General features: G+C 35.3%; 1 protein-coding gene across 1 annotated transcript; it reads left to right on the top strand.

The window, feature by feature from the left end:
* The first annotated feature begins 129 nt into the window (after window positions 1–129).
* LOC136823766 (caldesmon-like) lies at window positions 130–10,112 on the top strand. The gene is made up of 7 exons (XM_067079936.1): window positions 130–819; window positions 6,059–6,366; window positions 6,832–7,070; window positions 7,331–7,471; window positions 7,682–7,840; window positions 8,691–8,819; window positions 9,306–10,112. Exons 1-7 carry the CDS (start codon window positions 452–454, stop codon window positions 9,492–9,494), a joined length of 1,533 nt encoding a protein of 510 aa, XP_066936037.1. The 5' UTR covers window positions 130–451; the 3' UTR covers window positions 9,495–10,112.
* The last annotated feature ends 9,891 nt before the right edge of the window (window positions 10,113–20,003 follow it).

Genomic DNA, 20,003 nt, shown 5'->3' on the forward strand with positions numbered 1-20,003 from the left:
TTATACAAATAATCATGTTCCTTCTTTTATAGAAGAATGCCCAAAAGGACAAATCCAATTATAGGTATGCACACAGTTAATTATTTCTACAAGAGGAACATTTGTGTGGTATATTTTCATCTGTTATAATTTTGGTACATGTCAGCTTGGCAGTTCTGGTATTTAAATGTTTGACATACTGTGATTACATTAAAAAACGTCAAACAAGAAAATTTACAGTCATTCCTTTTAAATAACAATATAAAAAGGGAAAGAAAAGATTATCGAGATTTTCTCATCAAACTTTTAAAACATTTATCATAAAAGAAAATCAATCTAGATTTGTTGATCGATTTTATAATATATTATAAATTATACAAAAAAAAATACAACAATACAAAAAAGGGATGAGTTTATAAGATTGTATCAAAAAGAGAGAAAAAATACATCTTAACAATACACTAAACTCAACATGGATGTGGATACAATAAATAACAATAATAACGAAAGCAGTAACTTAACTGGGATTATCAATCAAAAGAAACAACGCTATTCACAGTCTTCAACAAAAAGTCCTTTTAAAGAGGACTCAGAACTGACCAATGATTATCTAGGACATGGTTATCAAAAGCATCATCGTTTAAGAGAATCACAATCTTTGAATTCACTTTTTGACGTCTCACCTCTAACTGAACGTTCAGCATCGTTTGAATATCTGACCCGTGGTGGTTCTGGTAGTGATCTTGTTTTCACCAGCGATTCAGAATTAGCGGACAACGATCTTTTGGCTGCTTTTTCGGACAGTGAAGAAGAATTCCTGAGCATCTACTCTGAGAAAAAGTAAGTTTGATTTTTCTTATTTTTTTATTTTTTTGTTCTTTATATTCCTTTTACATCTAAGAAACAAGCATCTTAAACAATTTCTATTAAAGTAATTTTGAGAAAAGTCACATAAGATTTGGAGGCTAAATAAATGAAAAATAAATTATTTCAAAAAGATTTTCTACTCTGTGTGGGCAAGCCCTAACTCACAAAATTTCGATTTAAGAAGAGTTCTTTTGAAGAAATTATCCAGAGCAAGCTATTTTATCAGCAGCTGGGTTCACTCAGTCAGTGTTTTCCAGTGATTGATCAAAAACTTTGTTGTATCTTGAGCGGATCATTTTTATTTTACACCATACCATGTCTTTGGCTGCTTTATCGGTATTTGGACTAAGTACATGTTCTTTTATAAGGGCATCCAAAATTTTTGAAGCCTCCGGATGTTCTTAACTTGTTCTTAACATTTTGGCCATCGAAGCTTTATGTTCTTATATAGTTTGTTCTTATAAAAAACTTGTAATTCGCCCCAGTGTTTTGCAACTGGAGCTCCTGATAAAAACTGTTCAACCAACCATTTAGTAGAGTCTCTTTAACTCGAACCTATATAACACGAATGTCTCCTAACAAGTTTTCTTATCTCTTCACTTAACAATGCCTTATAACCTTACTCCATAACTCGAATTTTCCTTAACTCGAATAAATACTTGCTCGTGTTCGAGTTGTATAGAGACTGGCTGTATCTTTGTTACATTTTTAAATAAATAAATAAATAATAGCCTGGGTTACATTTTTCATCCCGTTAGAAAAAAAGCACTGAAATTTTTTGTGAGGAGCACATATTTGTGAAGGGCGTTTCTTTTCAATCTTAAAAATGTGATCTCTGGATGTCAACCGAAACAGAGACATATTTTTGCATAATGTTTTAGTTTAGTCTATCCAGATAATCTATCTAGATGCCATTCTTTTTATCTAGATTTTATATACTTTGTCTATTAGGTCAAAATGGAGTTGGTTAAAAATACAGTCAGACAGAATTTAAAGCACGATATTATCTTCTTAGGGTTGTCTTAAATCTTTTATCCTTTTCATTCAAGCTACACGTGTCTCACTTATGTAATCAAATGTTTTCCAGGAATGACTAACTTTAAAGTGAAGAGGTCATTCTTTTTGGCGGCTGTTCTGCTCCTTGAGACATCTATATCTATCATTCCTGTTTCTTTCATATGATGGCTCTACTTTTTTTAAGGTTTTTACTTTTCACTATGTTTGAAATTTGGTAGATGTCTACACTAAATGTTCTAATGTACGGTTTTTTGCATCTCACTTTTGTAACAACAAAATCTGCAAAATGCTAATTCTAGGTAAATAGCACAGTAAAAAAAATTACATTGTATATTCTTTGTTTAATTCGTCTTGATTCCTTAAATACTGTGTTTACTTATTAGCATGCCCCTCCTTTCCATGAATGGAATTTTAAATGGATGGGCGCTGTATGTCACAGTTATGTTCAAGTTTTAAATCATTGTCTAGCCCGCCCATCTCAGTAAAGCTCCTTGCCATGCTCAGTTTTACCTGGATATATTGTTTTGCTTTATAATATAAGGCCATATTTTATGTTTCATTTTTTTGCATTTCATTGTTTTTCTACAGAATTGTTCTCTCGGTACTGCGCTCTCATTGCGTGAACAAGTCACAGCAAGAGTTCGTGTTGCTGTTAGTGGCTCAATAATTGATCGAATACTTGTTATACTAAGAGCTCCCCTGATTTGAATCCAACTCAAAGCTCAGTCGTTCAGATGTTCTTAGTGTATGTATTGGCGTGAATGCATCTAAATCTCAACTAATTAATTTCTCTTGACACCTGTTAACTTTTTAAGCATATCTATACTTTTGCAAGACAACTTCAATCAGTTGTCAACTTCAGTTGACAGAATCTGAATTTGCTGAAATTTTGCACACTTTCTCCTTGGGTGAATATCTTAGGTTTTCTATTTTCATTTTTTGAAATTTTTATTTCAAGGGGCGTGGTCACGAGTTTAAAGGCTAAAGGCTAAAGAATTTGGAGTAGTTTGGAATGGAGACTTCAAAAATGGTCCATTATATCAAAAGATTTTTTTTTTGATGTTTACAATTGGGCCTACGAGTAAAAGATACTGAAGTCGAGCCAGTGAGAGTAGCACGTTTGAAAGTCCTAACAGACTAGGTTTTTTTTGTTAGATTCAAACTTTCGCGCGTCATTGGCAAGATCTTTCTCAAATCGGATATCGGATCCATTTTAAAGTCCCTGATACGGACAAACATACTGTAGTCTTAATTTAATGCGACGTTCTTTATTTAATCTCAAGAATGTATTTCCTTGATCCACCAAAGAATGTACATGCTTTTTTATAAGGATCAGCAAATTTCGGCTGAGACTCTGTGGTTCTTATTTTTTGTGGTAAGGTTTTCATGCTTAGATGTTCTTAAATTGTTCTTAATATACTTTCTTTCCAGACTTATTGACTTAAATTCATTTATATCAATTTCTGAAATTTGAGTTTGGGTTTGTTCTAACTTTCTTAAGTTTTTATTGGAATTGATTCCTCGTGTTCTTGTGAAACTGTTCTTATACGAAAAGTTTATATTCCATAACCAAAAGGTCCTTCTCATGAGCAGAATGTTCGTTCTAATTGCACGTTGTATTTTTATAAAAACTAACATAGGTATATTATAAGAACATGAGGCTTCGATGGCTAAGGCTTTGCAAACTCTGAAACACCCGATTTCATAGAGGAAAATTGTAAAAAATACTCGCAAAATGGTGAAAAGAAGAACATGTTTAAGCTGGTTTAAGAGCATTATTCTAAAACTCCAAAAGTTAAGAATATCTGAAGGCTTCGAACATTTAGGATGTTCTTATAAAAAATGTATACTAGAGAGATTATCCAATTCCATTTTCAAAATACCTACTCAATGATTATGATTAGATTAACTACATCGGGCCATCTTTTATCAATCAAATTCTGCAGATAGGTTGGCATCAGAATTGATTTGATTAAGGTAGATCGAATTTTGATTTCAGTTTGGTAGATCAATTGGATGGTTGAGTATTGTTGTAAATTTTATAAGGGCTTTAGTGGCTCTCAGTTGGACCAATCTTTTAAAAGTGTGGTTTACTCCTGGGGGGGGGGGGGGGGGTAGGGGGGTAGGGGTGGGTGGTACTTAGGCAAAATAGGTTCTTGGTATGTGCGGACGGTAAGGGGTCGGGTTTTTTACCTTTCAAAGTCTCTCTAAGGGTCGAAAAATCATAAACTTTAGAATTAGTCTCTCTAAGGGTCGGAAAATTTTTAGATTTCGAAAGAAAAAGGTGTAAAAAAGTCTCTCTAAGGGTAGGACTTTTTTCAAAAATCAAAGAAAATCAATTGGAGGACTGAGCATTATTGTAAATTTTGATAAGGGCTTTGTTTTTGGTGGTACTCACGCAGTTGAACGAATTTTTGTAAAGTATGGTTTTAGGACTAATAAGACAGTTTGAAATATTATTTAAGGGTGAGAGATTCAGAAAATTACTTAAGTACGCTTCTTACGAAGGCAAGAATAACGATCGAAGCTGTTCCAATTTTTCATCATTGAGGGTTAGAACCTTGCTTTGCTTCGCCAGTCTTTTGTATTGTAGTCATTTATTTGGAATTATAAATTCTCTACAATCATTACACAACTTTACCAAACTCTAGCTCTTTTGACACTCTAAAGCTCACTACACGTGACATGGTCATATGTGTTAAAACAGGGCGTCTCGCTTCCCATCCGCCACTATTATATTCACCACCCGCCACTACACGTTTTTTTATAAGAACATCCAAAATTTTTTGAAGCCTTAGGATGTTCTTTAAATTTTTGAGTTTCAAGCCTAGAAATGTTCTTAACGTGTTCTTATTTTCACCATTTTGTGAAAATTGTTGTCCATTTTCCTAAGAAATTAAGTGTTTTAGAGCCTACAAAGCCTTTAAATGTTTCTTGCTTGTTCTTAATATTTTGGCCGTCGAAGCCTTATGTTCTTATATAGTTTGTTCTTATAAAAAAATCGTGTATATCCATTATCCGCCCTTGTCAATCCATCAACTTCTCGGATACCCTCTACGTGTCGTTCACATAGTTTAGATTGTCAGACTTTTTATTAACAACCATTTTGCTGTTTACTATGATTAAAACGAAGTTGGATTTAATTAGCTTATAGCGTGTCTTAATTCGGGATGAAAAGGTTCTATTAAGACTATTTTGTCGTGATAATGCTAATTATATTTGTAAAGTACAATATGTTGGGTTGAGTTGAAGTTTCATTGATGGTTTTAATTAGTGAAAGTTGATTGACAGCCATCTTCTTCGGGTTTGTATATGGGAAATTATATCTTTGACCTTTGATGTAATTTTGAAAATCTTTTTTTGTCTTTCAAGTTCTTCATCAGCACATCAGTTTATCGAACAGTGAATTATACATATGAACTTTCTTTATTGACTTGACGATTTGTAGTTTCATATATGTATGTATATAATCCAGTACGAGGCTTGGTTCTAAAACTTTCGCATTGGAAAATCTGAGTCTTAGCAAATCCTGTTTTTCTTATGTTTATCTACAGTATATCACAGTGAAGTCTCTATAACTCAAACCCCTACAGAGAACACAAATTTGTTCGACTTGAGGAGGCATTCGAGTTATAGAGGTTTGATTTAAATATTTTATTTGCAGTTGTAATTGAACACTGTATGTCAGATTCTTTCTTATGATATAAACAATCGGCTTGTCATCTCATCTCTCTTTTACTTGTCCTTGATGAATTTTTTTTGACAAACTTTTTTTTATTAACAAGATTACAATACTGCTCAGTTAGCTCTGCAGTCAATTCATTCAACTCTACGAACAACAACTCAGAAAACGTTTAAATTGTTTCTCCTTTCTCATTCTTAAATCTAATTTACAAGAGTTTGCAGGGTATGTCAGGCAAACAGAAAATTGAGATGGATGGATCATTTTGTGTTTTTGTGATGATATCGATAAGACTAGAAATTGGATTGGATTGATCTGACATTTTTCTGTCTTTAAGTTTTTGATTTTCGTATATCCCAAGCAAATCTTTTTTATATCCCAATTCTGGGATTTTCTCTACAGATTGGTTATAAAAGACGTATTTTGGTTTAGGCATTCTATTAAGTTTTGTTTAGGTTTTCCGAGGCTTTTTTACAATAGTTCCTTAACTATCCCTGTATTTTGATTTTACAGACGAACCAAAAGTACCTCAAGTCAACGTATATCAAGTCAACTTGACGAGTTAGAAAAAGAAGAAAAACTCGAGATGATGGAAGCCGTAGAATCAACCCTTAACCAATTAAACCAACGTACCAAAGCCATGGGTGAAACGGTGGAACGAATCAATAAGAAACACAACAAAACGACCAATGATTTTCGTCATCTCTTGGAAGTGATCAAGGAAATGAGAATGGAAGCACAAGCCTTGCTTAAGAGACAAGATAAGATCTCCAAAGACTATAAAGCATTGGAAAGCAAGACTGCATCTTCAAGCACTGGAGGTCTGTAATTTTTGTTTGTTTTACTATATTTTTTTGGCAATACTTTAAGATCATAATAAGGTATAAACCAGTATCTGGCATTCTTGATTAAACTTCATTTCTAATTTAATGAAATCATAGATATTTACTCTATTTATTAATTGAGGCATCTTCTTTATTTATGCCATTTAAATTTTCGGTAAGAAAGATGAAAATGCAAATCAGAGACAATGACACTTGCTTTTGATCTTAAAGAAAGTTCTATATATCCCCTGAAATATACTAGTAATTCTCCTTCCGACTGGCTTCTCAGGGACCTGAAATCTAGAAAAACAACAGTGGGACTTCTCGTGGTGGAAAGAGCATACATTTTGAAATCTCAAACTGGAATATCCTGACACAGACTCGTATATAGGTATAGTTAAAATCTCGGACCATCTGATTAATCCTTTAAAGCATTCTTCTGATTCATTTCTGACCATCTAGCATCTTCAGTCGGTGGTGGATCAACTTATTCCTCTTCTCAACCAACCATTCAACGAAAAGCGAAAACGTACGACTTTTCCGACGACGACGAAGATGAGCCCGTCGTAACGAAAAGCAAACCGACGAAGACGTACGATTATTCGTCAGATGAGGACGAGACGCCGAAAACAAAAGTCGTGGCAGCGAAGAAAGAAGCGAAATCTGATAACAGAACACAAAGCGAAATCGAATCGGACGAGGTAACACTTTGCAATGATATTATAATCCAGCTTGCTAATACAAATCGTATATTATCCCGTAACAATTATCGTATTACAGAAAGTTTTTTTCCCTTGACGGAGACTAGAAGCAAGTTTGAAATTATAAAAAGATTCGAATAATAGAAGTTCGAATAAGTTTGCATCTAAATGGAGAAAGAAAGTTGATCGTCTAGAGCTATTTATTCTCTTTATGGTGTATAATATCTTCACTTTTCAATTTCGTTGTTTTTCTTTGAAAGGAATGGGAACGCAAACAAGAAGAAAAACGAAAAGAAAGGGACGCGGTACTGGCTACTGATGATGGCGACGTCGTCGAAGAGAAGAAAGATGCGCCCAAACCTGTCGATAATCGAACTCAAAGCGAAATTGAATCAGATGAGGTACGCTCGAGTTATTGTTTCGTCTTTTTAACAGCCTTTATCTTTGAGATGATTATTTTCTTAAAACCATAGTCATTAGGAGAGGGTTTACTCAAATGACCACGGCCCATGGTCATCTTTGTCAAATTTCATCAGAAGTCATTCTTATTTTCATTTTTACTATCAAAAATCTTTAAGAGAATATTTACCCAATATTTCTGTCATCCTCAGGAATTTGAAAGACAACGAGAAGCAAAGAAGAAGGAACGAGAAGCTGCACTTGCTGCTGAAGAGGATGAACCAAAACCAGTTGAGGATGAACCAAAACTAATTGAGGATGCACCAAAACCAGTCGATAATCGGACACAAAGTGAAATCGAATCTGACGAGGTATGGCGTTTCATTCTTCACTTCTATTTGTCCGGAAAAAAGCGGAATCAATTAAAGAAAAAAATTCTATCTCTTTTATAAACCTAACATACAGTGTTCAAAGTTCTTCCGTCTAAGTAAAAAATATAAAGAGACTATCCCGTCTCAAAATTCTACATAAATCACCAAAATTTCAAGATTATGTGTTAACTTGCTGTGTAAAATCCATTTTCCGTCTCAGACTAAAAACCTTGCTGCACATAACTGGATAGAGAAAGGGTCTTCTTACTAGTGTATTTTGTATATTGGAAAAAATAACGGATGAACAAAATATTATTAGTCTTCGAGGCAAGAATGGAGAATATTCTGTCATTAAAATGGTCATTTTTGCTCCACAGCAATCTGAGTTTTATGATTTCAAATTCATCAAATTTATTAAAACGTTATCATTCAGCGCATTATTCAACGTTATCTCTTACCGCCATTTGCATCATTTTTAAAAACTAGAGAGAACACAAATTTCTGCGTAATTTTGAAAAATTATTCTGTAGATTCTGTTTCGTCAGCACAAATTGTGTTCCTGTAATATCTGTGAATATCTGACTTAAAGCCGGTCTCCAATTTTATGCGAAATGGGCGACAGTTTTTTTCTTAACCTTTTTTGCCTGAAGAAAAGATTACGTCATAAAAAAGTTTCGCGTGAACAAAAAAAATGTTGAAGGAAGTTCTACTTTTTTCATATGTTACGTCAATTTCGACCAATGAAATTGTTTCATTTTTCAAGCAACCAATAACATTTTACGTCAAACAGTTTTCGCTCATGTCGCACGGTAGTGGAGACCGGCCTTTATTAATGTAAATCTTTCCATAGGAGTGGGAGAGCAAACATGAAGAGAAACGTAAAGCAGCCAAAGAAGCCGAGGAAGCACCGAAAACCGAAGAAAAACCGAAGCCGACTGTCGTTGACGACCGAACACAAAGTGAAATCGAAAGTGATGAGGTAAACAAATATTTCTAACATAATGCTTCGCTTACCCATTTAATTCATCTAAATTATTGGTAGTTTTTGTCAAAACCCCTCAAGGGAAAAGAGACCGCGGCTATTTTATGAGTGTTTACCATTCGGAGTGGCTACTACTTTAGGCGTACAAACTTTTGCGAGCTCTTCATCATTGATATCCTCAACCTTTTGGGAAAAGCCATTCTAAAATTCAACCTAAATTTAACATGTAATGCACACCTGTAGCATAAAATGGCATTTTTGTGAAAGTATTAGGGCCTTACTGGGTGATTATTGGCACTTAACAGTTAAAAATGCCCTAAAGATGGCATTCTTAGGTTCTGTTGCCTAAATTTCCTGATGGTAACATTCTTAGCATATTCTTACTTCTTAGCAATTTTCATCATGAATATTCTTATAAATAAGGTGTTTGAACTTGTGTTTTTTAAATTTTTATTATGTGATATTTTTAAATTTATTATACAGGAATGGGAACGTGAACAAATCGCTAAGAAGAAACAATTAGAAGCAGAACGAGCCAAAGAATTTGAAGAAGAAGAAGAACGAATTCGTCTTGAAGCTTTAAAACTTGCACAAGAAGAACACGATGACGATTATGATGAAGAACAAGCACGTGCTGCCGCCCAAGCCGCCCTTGCCCAACTCAATGAATAAGTTAACTTGATTGACTATTCGAACTCGAGACGTCCTCGCAAAACTTAACAAATAAACTCTTAATTAACTTTTCTCATAAACTCTTATGGAATAATTGATGGATACCGAATCAGTTAATTTCAAGGTTTCACGCGAATTTCTGCTCACCTGGTTGAGAATGTTGAATTTTAAGAGCCATCCTTCCTCAACGAACAGATCTTGGTCACCTGTTTTTCTCGTCTGATTATTGATAGCAGATGACACACTGTATTTGCGATTCATCAACTTGATATAATAAATATGTGGTCACCAGAATGTTATTTGTCCTGACGACATTTCCATTTTTTTGCTAAAGTCAAAGAAATTCTCACTTCTCTCACTCGACTTGGTTCGTTTTAACTACAAATTTTTACGGAGTCACGAATCACAACTTTTTGGACCACCCTATACATTCTGATTTTTCTAACCTTTATTTTGATGATACAGTAGACAATTTAGTATATTTTTAGGGCGTATTTTAACGATATTTAGACTAAAACCAATTGTAAATTTTCGGTGTTGTGCATGTCTTATTTTTGTACTAATATATATTTTTTCTTCGGCATTTTTAGGGAAATATCTCATAGGTAGATTTTGAAATTATTCGTTTTCGAATTATTCGCTGTCTTTTATTTTTAGTTTTTGTTGAATATTTTATTGCCACCCCTGTCACCCTCCAGATTTCCCAAGACATAGCATGCCTTTGTCAAAATTCATTGAAGCTTGTAAATTGTCCATAAAATCAACTTGCCTTCTGCAACCAATTTTTCCGCGGATAGACCTTTTCATAAGTTACGTCACGAACATCACTTGCCTCGTATTCAAACAATTACCATGGTGATTATGTCCCTTGACATTAAATGATTTTTTATGAAAAGAAAGTAGTTTTAATAAAATCCCATGATTAAAATGATGATTACACTCTATTTTTATAAGAACACGATGCTGAAAATTGGTCGCAACCGTCGCAACCTGAGAACAAATTAAGAATAATCTGAGCCTCAGATTTCAGAAATTACTAAGAAAGTACTGATTTTCTCAACCAGAAGCTTTCAATCTAACACAAACAGATTCTGTTGTACTACTTTCACAGAAAATTTCTGGTGTTTGGCCGGATGCAGGGCCTTCTTTTCTCCAGGGATCATCATTAAGATTATTGTTTGGTCTGCATGAAAACACTGTCGAACCCATCCAGGTCAATGCTGTTGTTCTCTCGAAATGCCTATACCGGTTTGTCTCTCGTGGCCATCCCGATGAGCTTCTTTTAGAAATCACTACCTATTCAACAACGCGACTCGCCTTGAAAATATTACAAACTATTTATCAGTTAATAATCGACTATGTTCGTTGGTCTTGTTAAGAATCACAAACTCGGTCATTACGCCGGATTTGAAGTCCCTCTTACAGAGTGTTTATGAAGAAGTTAGTCGACTTGAAGTGATAAAAGATGCACAAAGTTCCCTTTTGAGTTTGCTGAAGGAAAAAGAAAATTTTTCACTCGTGTCATCTTTTCTTTTTCCAAATTTGATGTTGCCAATATCAGAGAACTATTGTGGAGCTAGTTCTGATGACAAGACCGATACTGATTCTAGGGATGCCGATCTTATTTTGAAGAGCGTTTCCAATTTTTCCGATTTGGATGCTGATGCTCACATTACCGACCCTGACAATGCTGGTTTTGTTACCGAAAAGGATCATGATGCCGAGAGCAATTTCGATGAAGAAAAAACTTGCGTTACCGGCTGTGATGTCCACAATGTTACTGAAATCAACTCCTGTGATGTCCACAATGTTACTGAAATCAACTCCTGTGATGTCCACAATGTTACTGAAATCAACTCCTGTGATGTCCACAATGTTACTGAAATCAAGCGTGTTTCTCGGCGATCGAAGAAAGACGAGAAACGAGTTTCTCAACGGTTTCGCAGGCTAGCGCCTTATGCTGCTTTATATATCTTACGCACGCAGATTGGGACAAGCTGCGCGCATGCGTTGAAAATATATTTAAAATGGTACCTTTCGATTCTGATAATCCTCGCATTTGCAGAAGAGCGCTAACTGAGATTAGTTAAGTTAACCAAAACAAAATGGCAAATCAAGAGCTTCAAGATCAAATCAAGAAAATTGTCGAGGATGAATTAAACAAGGAAGGAAACGTGGTGACAAAGTTACAACAAAGATTAGAAAGAAAAAGATCATACGACCAAACTGAATTTGAAAAAAAGGGCCCCGATGAACAATTCAAACATACAATCAATGTTTTGGAAACTGTCGACGACGCTCTGGATGCACTTGAAAAGGGTGACAAAACTCAGCAACCGGATTTATGAAACAAGGTAAGAAACTTTTAGAAGACAGAATTTCCATTATCAAATTAGCAGACAAGGAAGGATGGGGTGTCGTAAAACACTACAAACAAAACCTTCTTCTCTCGACTGGGGACCTCAGTGAGAAACATCTGAAAGAAGCAAGAAAATCGTTCGAGCAATTCAGATCGAGAATCGAAACAGAGAAAAAAGCACACAAGGAATCCTCTTTCACTCAAAGTTTAGACGAAATTCAATGCTTTAACTGCAGACGCATGGGACATTATGCCAGTTATTGTCCTTTAGTTCAAAAAGAGCAACCTCAGGTTCCTGTATCATCAAAAACGTCATCAAGTTCCTCTAGTTCTACATCAAAACATAAATCATCGACATCCAAAAGTGGGAAAAGAAATTAAAAGACTGAAAGTGTTTCAAAAAGACATTTCGTCATTATTATGGTTACTTGTTATTAAGTTTTTTAATTGAATTTTTTATTAGTGTTGAGGAAAGTCTATACTGCTTTCGTTATTAATAAGTCCTTTTATCAACTTGAGAATACTGGGAGAATTGTCAAGGGGGAATTCTTTTGTCGCTTTATGGTCATCTGCTTATTTTTGGCCTTTACTCACACCTAATGGCACAACTTTCCTGCCTTTTTTTAAACAATTTCTTGTACTTACCTTATTAACAATTCTAACTGTTGTTGTATTTTTGATGTTTTTGCGAGTTTTTATTCGCTAGCTTTATACATCGTATTTGATGAATGAAACTATTCCAGATTTATTGTCATTTTTTCTGAACATATTTTATTTTCTTTACATGTCATTCTTGATATTTTGACCATCAGCAATTTTCAAACTTTTACAAGGAACTTTGCACTGTGGCAAAGACAGGTGTTATTTTCTGCTTTCTCTTGTTTTTCATGTACGAAACGTTACAATTAAATTACGGAGTTGAAACAATTTTGGATATCACTGCCACGTTTGCACATATCAACTTGGAGATGTCAATGCCTCGTTGCACGCATCAATTTAGAGATATGGTTGCCTCGTTGCGCCTATTATTTTGAAAGATATCCCTGCCGTCGTTGCATATATCGCTTGTTGTTGATCGTGGTGTCAATGCCTCGTTGCACATACCACCTTACAAGGTATGAGAGTTACATTTACATTTTTTCTATATTTTTTCTTTACCATTCAGAGGCAACTACACAGGATTTATTGTCATTTTTTTCTGAACAGATTTTTATTTTCTTTACATGTCATTCTTGAGATGTTGACGATCAGCGGTTTTCAAACTTTTACAAGGAACTTTGCAAGGTGGCAAAGACAGGTGTTAATTTCTGCTTTCTCTTGTTTTTCATGTACGAAACGTTACAATTAAATTACGGAGTTGAAAGAATTTTGGATATCACTGCCACGTTTGCACATATCAACTTGGAGATGTCAATGCCTCGTTGCACACATCTATTTAGAGATATGGTTGCCTCGTTGCGCCTATTATTTTGAAAGATATCCCTGCCGTCGTTGCATATATCACTTGTTGTTGATCGTGGTATCAATGCCTCGTTGCACATACCACCTTACAAGGTATGAAAGTTACATTTACATTTTTTCTATATTGTTGACCTTATGACCTTACTTGTTCTGGTGCTGCAGAAGGAGCCTTGACCGTTGCATTCGTTGGGGCCATCATTCCTCAGGTTTTTATTCTCCTACAGACAACCCTCTAGTGAAGCTTGCGCTTGAAGGTGATAGACATGTCAATGCTAGCAGAAACTTAAATTCAAAGAAGAACAGCAAGGAACCTTTAACCTCAGATCTTATTCTTATTCGTCATGCTAAAAGATTCCAATTTCCTAGTAACCTTGGCACTTAACGTTACGTAGTTACAACATTTGCGTTTCTTGTCTTTTTTCTCCTCGTGTTCAATGCAATATGATTCCAAAATTAAATTAAGATTTGTTCTTTATATCTTTACCACTCCAAGCTAAGACGAGAAATAGTGGAGAAGCGTGTTTCTCGGCGATCGAAGAAAGACGAGAAACGAGTTTCTCAACGGTTTCGCAGGCTAGCGCCTTATGCTGCTTTATATATCTTACGCACGCAGATTGGGACAAGCTGCGCGCATGCGTTGAAAATATATTTAAAATGGTACCTTTCGATTCTGATAATCCTCGCATTTGCAGAAGAGCGCTAACTGAGATTAGTTAAGTTAACCTTTTCAACTCTTCTTTCCTAATTTTTTCTTATATGTGTAAACCGAGACGAGACGATCAAATTTCTACAGCCCGTTCGATAAGAAACAAAGACAACGAAATCTGTGAAGAAGTGGTTCGAACAAACGTGAATGTACGATTAGTAACCGAAAATTTACAAATGTAGAATATTTTTGTTTAACAAATTGTACGTAAAGGGAGGGAAGACCTTTAACCTCCGAAGGTTGGGGTGACGGATGCCATCGGTTCGGAGATAATTTTCCTCCAGATAAACAGCCACTGGGGGTTTTTACGCTACATGCTTCGTCACAAACTTTATTTTTTTATATTTTTACGAGTTTTATTTTTGGAATTCTTGTAAACTGAAAAGCGGAAAAAATTATCATTGTTTTAGTGTTAACCAGATTGTTATGGTGTTACCACTTCAGTATTTTTCACTGGTCGATCGTTCCATAATCATTTAACTTTATATCATATGAGCGTGATGTTCAAAAGATAAAATAATGATCGCTTTCCACTTTTCAACTGTATAATGTATGATATTAAAATATACTGTGATGTACTGTAATATACTCCTGTGATGTCCACAATGTTACTGTCCTGTGATGTGTTCAAATGCAATATGATTCCAAATAAATCAAGATTGTGTTCCATTTGAAAAAATCTGAACTCCTGTGATGTCCACAATGTTCAAATGACTGAACAATCAACTCCTGTGATGTCCACAATGTCCTGTGATGTCCAAATCAACTCCTGTGACTGAACTGTGATGTACTGAAATCAACTCCTGTGATGTCCACAATGTTACTGAAATCAACTCCTGTGATGTCCACAATTGTCCACTGAAATCAACTCCTGTGATGTCCACCTGAAATCAATGATGATGTCACTGTGAATGTCCACAACTGAAATCAACTCCTGATGTACTGAAATCAATGATGTCCACAATGTGAAATCAACTCCTGTGTTACTGAAATCAACTCCTGTGATGTCCACAATGTGTTACTGAAATCAACTGTGATGTCCTGTGATGTCCTGAAATCAATGATGTTACTGAAATCAACTCCTGTGATGTCCTGTGTGATGTCCACAATGTTACTGAAATCAACTCCTGATGATGAAATCTCCTGTCCACAATGTTTCTGAAATCAACTCCTGTGATGTCCACAATGTGAAATCAACTCCTGTCCAAATTCTGAAATCAACTCCTGTGATGTCCACAATGTTCAACTCCTTGATGAAAATTACTGAAATCCTGAACAACTCCTGTGATGTCCACAATGTTTACTGAAATCAACTCCTGTGATGTCCACAATGTTTACTGAAATCAACTCCTGTGATGTCCACAATGTTTACTGAAATCAACTCCTGTGATGTCCACACTACTGAAATCAATGATGTCCACAATGTTTACTGAAATCAACTCCTGTGATGTCCTGTTCAATGTGTTTCCACTGAAATCAACTCCTGTGATGTCTTGTCATGTTCCGAGTGTTTCCGACACCGATCTCCATGTTAAAGATCGGAACGTTGCGACGAAATTTTCAAACGAGCTTACACAAGATTTAGTAAGCAGACTTGAAGTGTTGGCCTGCCACGAACAAACAACAATGTCATCTGAACCTAACATTAAAGATTTTTTGAGGATCAATAGTTTTCAAATGATGGAAAAACCGGTCGGTATTGTGAAATATGACGAGTTTATTGACGTTCTAGCGATTAATCGATCTTTAAAAACGCCTTCAACCTACCATGTAGCTAATGATAAAAACGATTTGATTGACATAATGGAAGGTTTTAGACATGAATATCAGCAAACACGAAAGAGTAAAACAGATCCACTTACCAATCGAGACTTGATAGAGAAAGCAGAAATAAACGACTGGGTAGAACTTTGCTTTCTGATGATTTCGATGGCGCTGAGTCATCAAATTTTGATTGGAGACATAGATTAATAATTCTGAAATATTTCTAAAATTTTGGATGACGTTCTAGTTCTGTCGGTTTATTCGTCATTTTTAACCGACGAAATTTTTGACAGGGGTTGTGGAAATACCAAACTTTTATTAATTTGATTTGAGGGTCAATTTTTTCCTATTTTCGGTAAGTTTGCGATTGAATCACATTAAATTTATTGTATGTATGTATTTTTTGCACTTTTTGTTCAAGTATAATAAGTCTGTTTATATCGAGGAATGTGTCTTTTTTCGTTGGATGAAATTTAGTTAAAAAATTTTCGCCAAAATGATTCGTTGCTTATTCGTCGATTAAAAATTTCGTCTCAATTAAGTTTAAGGAATAATTTGCATTGTATTGCTTTTAGATTGAGTCGAAAACAATCGATTTGGTAGCGCTCTAATTTAGGTTGGAAGGGTAGAGTTTTAACTCTGAGTTTTAATATGAGACTGGATCTGAGGATCCAAAAGTTCAAAAATGGTCCAATAAGGCTCATAATATAGCCTGGAGAAGTCTATAAACCCGATCCAAATTGAAATATTCGATTAAATTTGAGAGATGGCCCAAAATCGACTTTCTCGCCCGAACTCCAAACTTCGAAAAACAATGAAATAAGCTTCATTCTCAATAAATTTTGATTACCCCTCTTCAAAATCGAAGAGCAAATGAAATCTGACGTTTCGTTTTTGGATTACGTAATCTTTCGCGTTCGAAAAACAGACAATGTTAGGGTCTAATCTAGCACCATGTCAGGAAACAAAAAGAAGCTGGTAATGCACAGGGCAGGGAACGAGGTTGGCTTGATAGTGTCAGATAATATTCTCTAGCGTCCATCAGTAATTTAAATGAAAGCCTGAAATACACGAGGAAGAGGTTGACTTAAGCCTTCACTTTTTCTTGGCTTGAGAAAGGATCAAATCCAATAGACCTTTTCATAAATTGCGTCACGAACATCACTTGCCTCGTTTTGAAATTATTGCCATGGTGATTAACGGATTTTATCAAAACTACAGGGTGTCCCTAATTAAAGTATCGAGTTTGAACATGCGATTGAGTAGAAAAGTTTCTGTGTGTTATCGCTAAAATATAAGAACGTTCTCCATCACACAGGCTTATTACAAAAGGTAGTTACAACGTATAAATTAATCGTAATGACAAAGAAAAAAGAGGGAGAGCTTAAAATACAATTTTGTGAACACGCACATAAAACTTTCTACTCATAGTTGTGCCGGCTACCAATCAGTTAATCGGAATTGCCAGATAAGTGTGTAAGGTGTGTACGGAAACATCGTACGAGCTGAAAATTTTGCGCGGGAAAATGTTTAAAATCACGTGCGTGGTGTTTTTGGAGTGATGATGCACCCTCTGAGGCAGGATCTCCCAGAGCGAAAACCATGTTGTTCTGGATGATTGAAAATAGCAATCTCCTCAATAAACTTTGTCAATTGTTTTCTTAAGATTTTTTCGAAGATTTTCACTAAGTGGGAGGTGAGGGCTACTGGGCGATATCTTTCAGGTTGAGTTCAATTTCCTCCTTTGTGGATAAGGGATTTTTTCAGGGTTCAAGGGCTTTGTCCAGTATCCAAGCATTTTCTCCAAAGGATGAAAAGATGTCTGGACAGTGATTCTTTGCAGTTTTTTTAGAAAGATTACCGGGAAGCCATCTGGACCAGCTGCAGAGGTATTATCAAGTTCATCAATCATATACGTTTGTTTTTTTTTATAAGGAACACGTTTATAAGGTACTTGAGGCTCAAAATGGTCCGAAAAACTAGGAATTGTTAAGGAACTGCTCAGGCTGAGAACAACAAAACAAGTCAAGTTGAACTTGAATTTGCACACATTTACAAAGCCTAAACACAAAGATAACAAAATGTTGACGAAACAACGTTCAATAAACGTCTCTTTTTGCATTTTAGTCCATTGTTATACTTATACATAAGTCACATACTGCAAATCCAATCTTAGCAGCTTAGTAAATAAGGAAACTGGATAAGAAACTTTGAAGATTACCTCGGTTAGGTACTCGGAATTAGGGATTAGGGATTCAAACTTTGATTGAAATTTTTGAAAGACCTAATTAACTTACGACTTTCAAATAAAAAGTAATATGGTAGAAAACATTCCGAAGTTTCATTTCCACCAAATATAATCGCTCTCCATCGCAGTGTTCGAGCTGTAAAAATGGCAGACTGACGAATTAGGGATTCGCGTAATCGTCACCGAGTGAACAACTCTGCCTTGTGTGGAGGAGAGCAGACTTCTGTTGAACTTTTAAATATTGGAATACGGTTAGGAATATTATAAGGTGTCATTTCCTTCAAAAATAGTCGCTCTCCATCGCAGTGTTCGAGCTGTAAAAATCGCAGACTGACAAATTAGGGATTCGCGAAATTGTCACCGAGTGAACAACTCGACCTTGTGTGGAGGAGAGCAGACTTCTGTTGAACTTTTGAATATTCGAATACGGCTAGGAATATTATAAGGTCTCATTTCAACCAAAACTAGTTGCTTGCTATCGCAGTTTTCGAGCTGTAAAAATGGCAGACCAAAGTATTCGAGATTGGCTATATCGTTAACGAGTGAATGCCGTTTTCACATCTTCCATTCTATGACTTTAGGGTTTTTTATATTTGTGCTTTTTGTAATCCTCATTAATTTTAGAAAAACTCACATCCATGTATCATTTTAACATTTCTAATATTTCTAATGGTAGCTACAAGTTTAAGTTTAACCAACATAAAGTTGCTTTCTTTTTTAAAGATTCAAAATATTTGACCAAAATGTATTTCTCATTTGTGCTTTTGCAGCAGAAATTGATTACGATATCTTGAAAAATCTAAAGTTATCCATCTTTATGAGAACAACAAACCCGTTTTTCAGTTTGCTAAAATCTAACATTTTATTTTCAAACTCGATCACCACCATTGTGCAACGAAAACGTATCAATTCTAGTGGCGACCTGGCAGGGGGTGCAGGGTGTGCAGTGCACCACCCAGAAAGATCTGAGAGGGGCGCCAAAAAAGCTTTTCAAGGGGGCGCCAAAATTTATTGATGTTTAATTGGGTGATGTGGCGTCCTTCGACACGTTTATAGCGCGCCTTCTAAGTTAATTTTTTTTGCCTGCTGCGCTTCCTTTTATTTTACGCTCTTACATCTTTTCTCTCGAATTTTTTCATCAAACTACTATCAACATTGAATCATGAAAAGTCAAAGCAAGAGAAGTGTTGTGTATACACCAGGGGTTAAAGAGGATGTTCATCCCCAAAATGAGAGATTGCTAAAAAGATCGAAACTTGATGATGCTCGCTGTGGTTTTTGTGGTCTTATGATGAATAACTTTCTCCTTTTTATAAGATCTTTTAGGCTGTTTGACCTTTCTTACACCAAAATCTTTTGCCTGCGGCGCCAAATTTACAACGAACTCTTATTCCGGCCAATTTTGGGCCTCTTTCAGGCCTTTCACCCATTGATCTTTTAAAGAGAGTAAAGTAAGACCAACCGCGGAAAAGTTTATCATGTCATTTTTCTGATACATTTTTAGAAAACAAAAGTATAGACCAAATCGACTTACTATGTATAAAATTTCCATTTCAAGTATCAACAGCTCATGTTTTTTATTTGCTGAGCTTTATTTTTGGTGCTAAATCGGTATAAATTGGGGCATCTTTAGACATTTTAAAAATTGAAAATTAAATTTTTTTCCTTGTTTCGAAAACTATGAAATTTCAAATTATAACATCTTTGATTGTTTTCCTGTACAATGCCGGACAAAAGGTTGTAGACAAATGAAATTTCAGTGAAAAATGATGAGAAATAGAGAAAAATGACTCTTCAATGTGTCTGAAAGGGGATGGAAGTTAAGAAAAACACTTTTGAAGTCGTTGCATTGCTTTTGAATTGCTTTTGAGGGGACCACAAGCAAAAAATCAGCGTTTTGATACTGGTGTAAGCCAGTTAATCAAGCCCTTGTGGTTTGCCCTTGCGGTTAGACTGCAGTGGGTGACTTTG

Source organism: Clytia hemisphaerica, unplaced genomic scaffold (genome assembly GCF_902728285.1).
Source record: "Clytia hemisphaerica strain Z4C2 unplaced genomic scaffold, Clytia hemisphaerica genome assembly, whole genome shotgun sequence".
NCBI lineage: Eukaryota > Metazoa > Cnidaria > Hydrozoa > Leptothecata > Clytiidae > Clytia > Clytia hemisphaerica.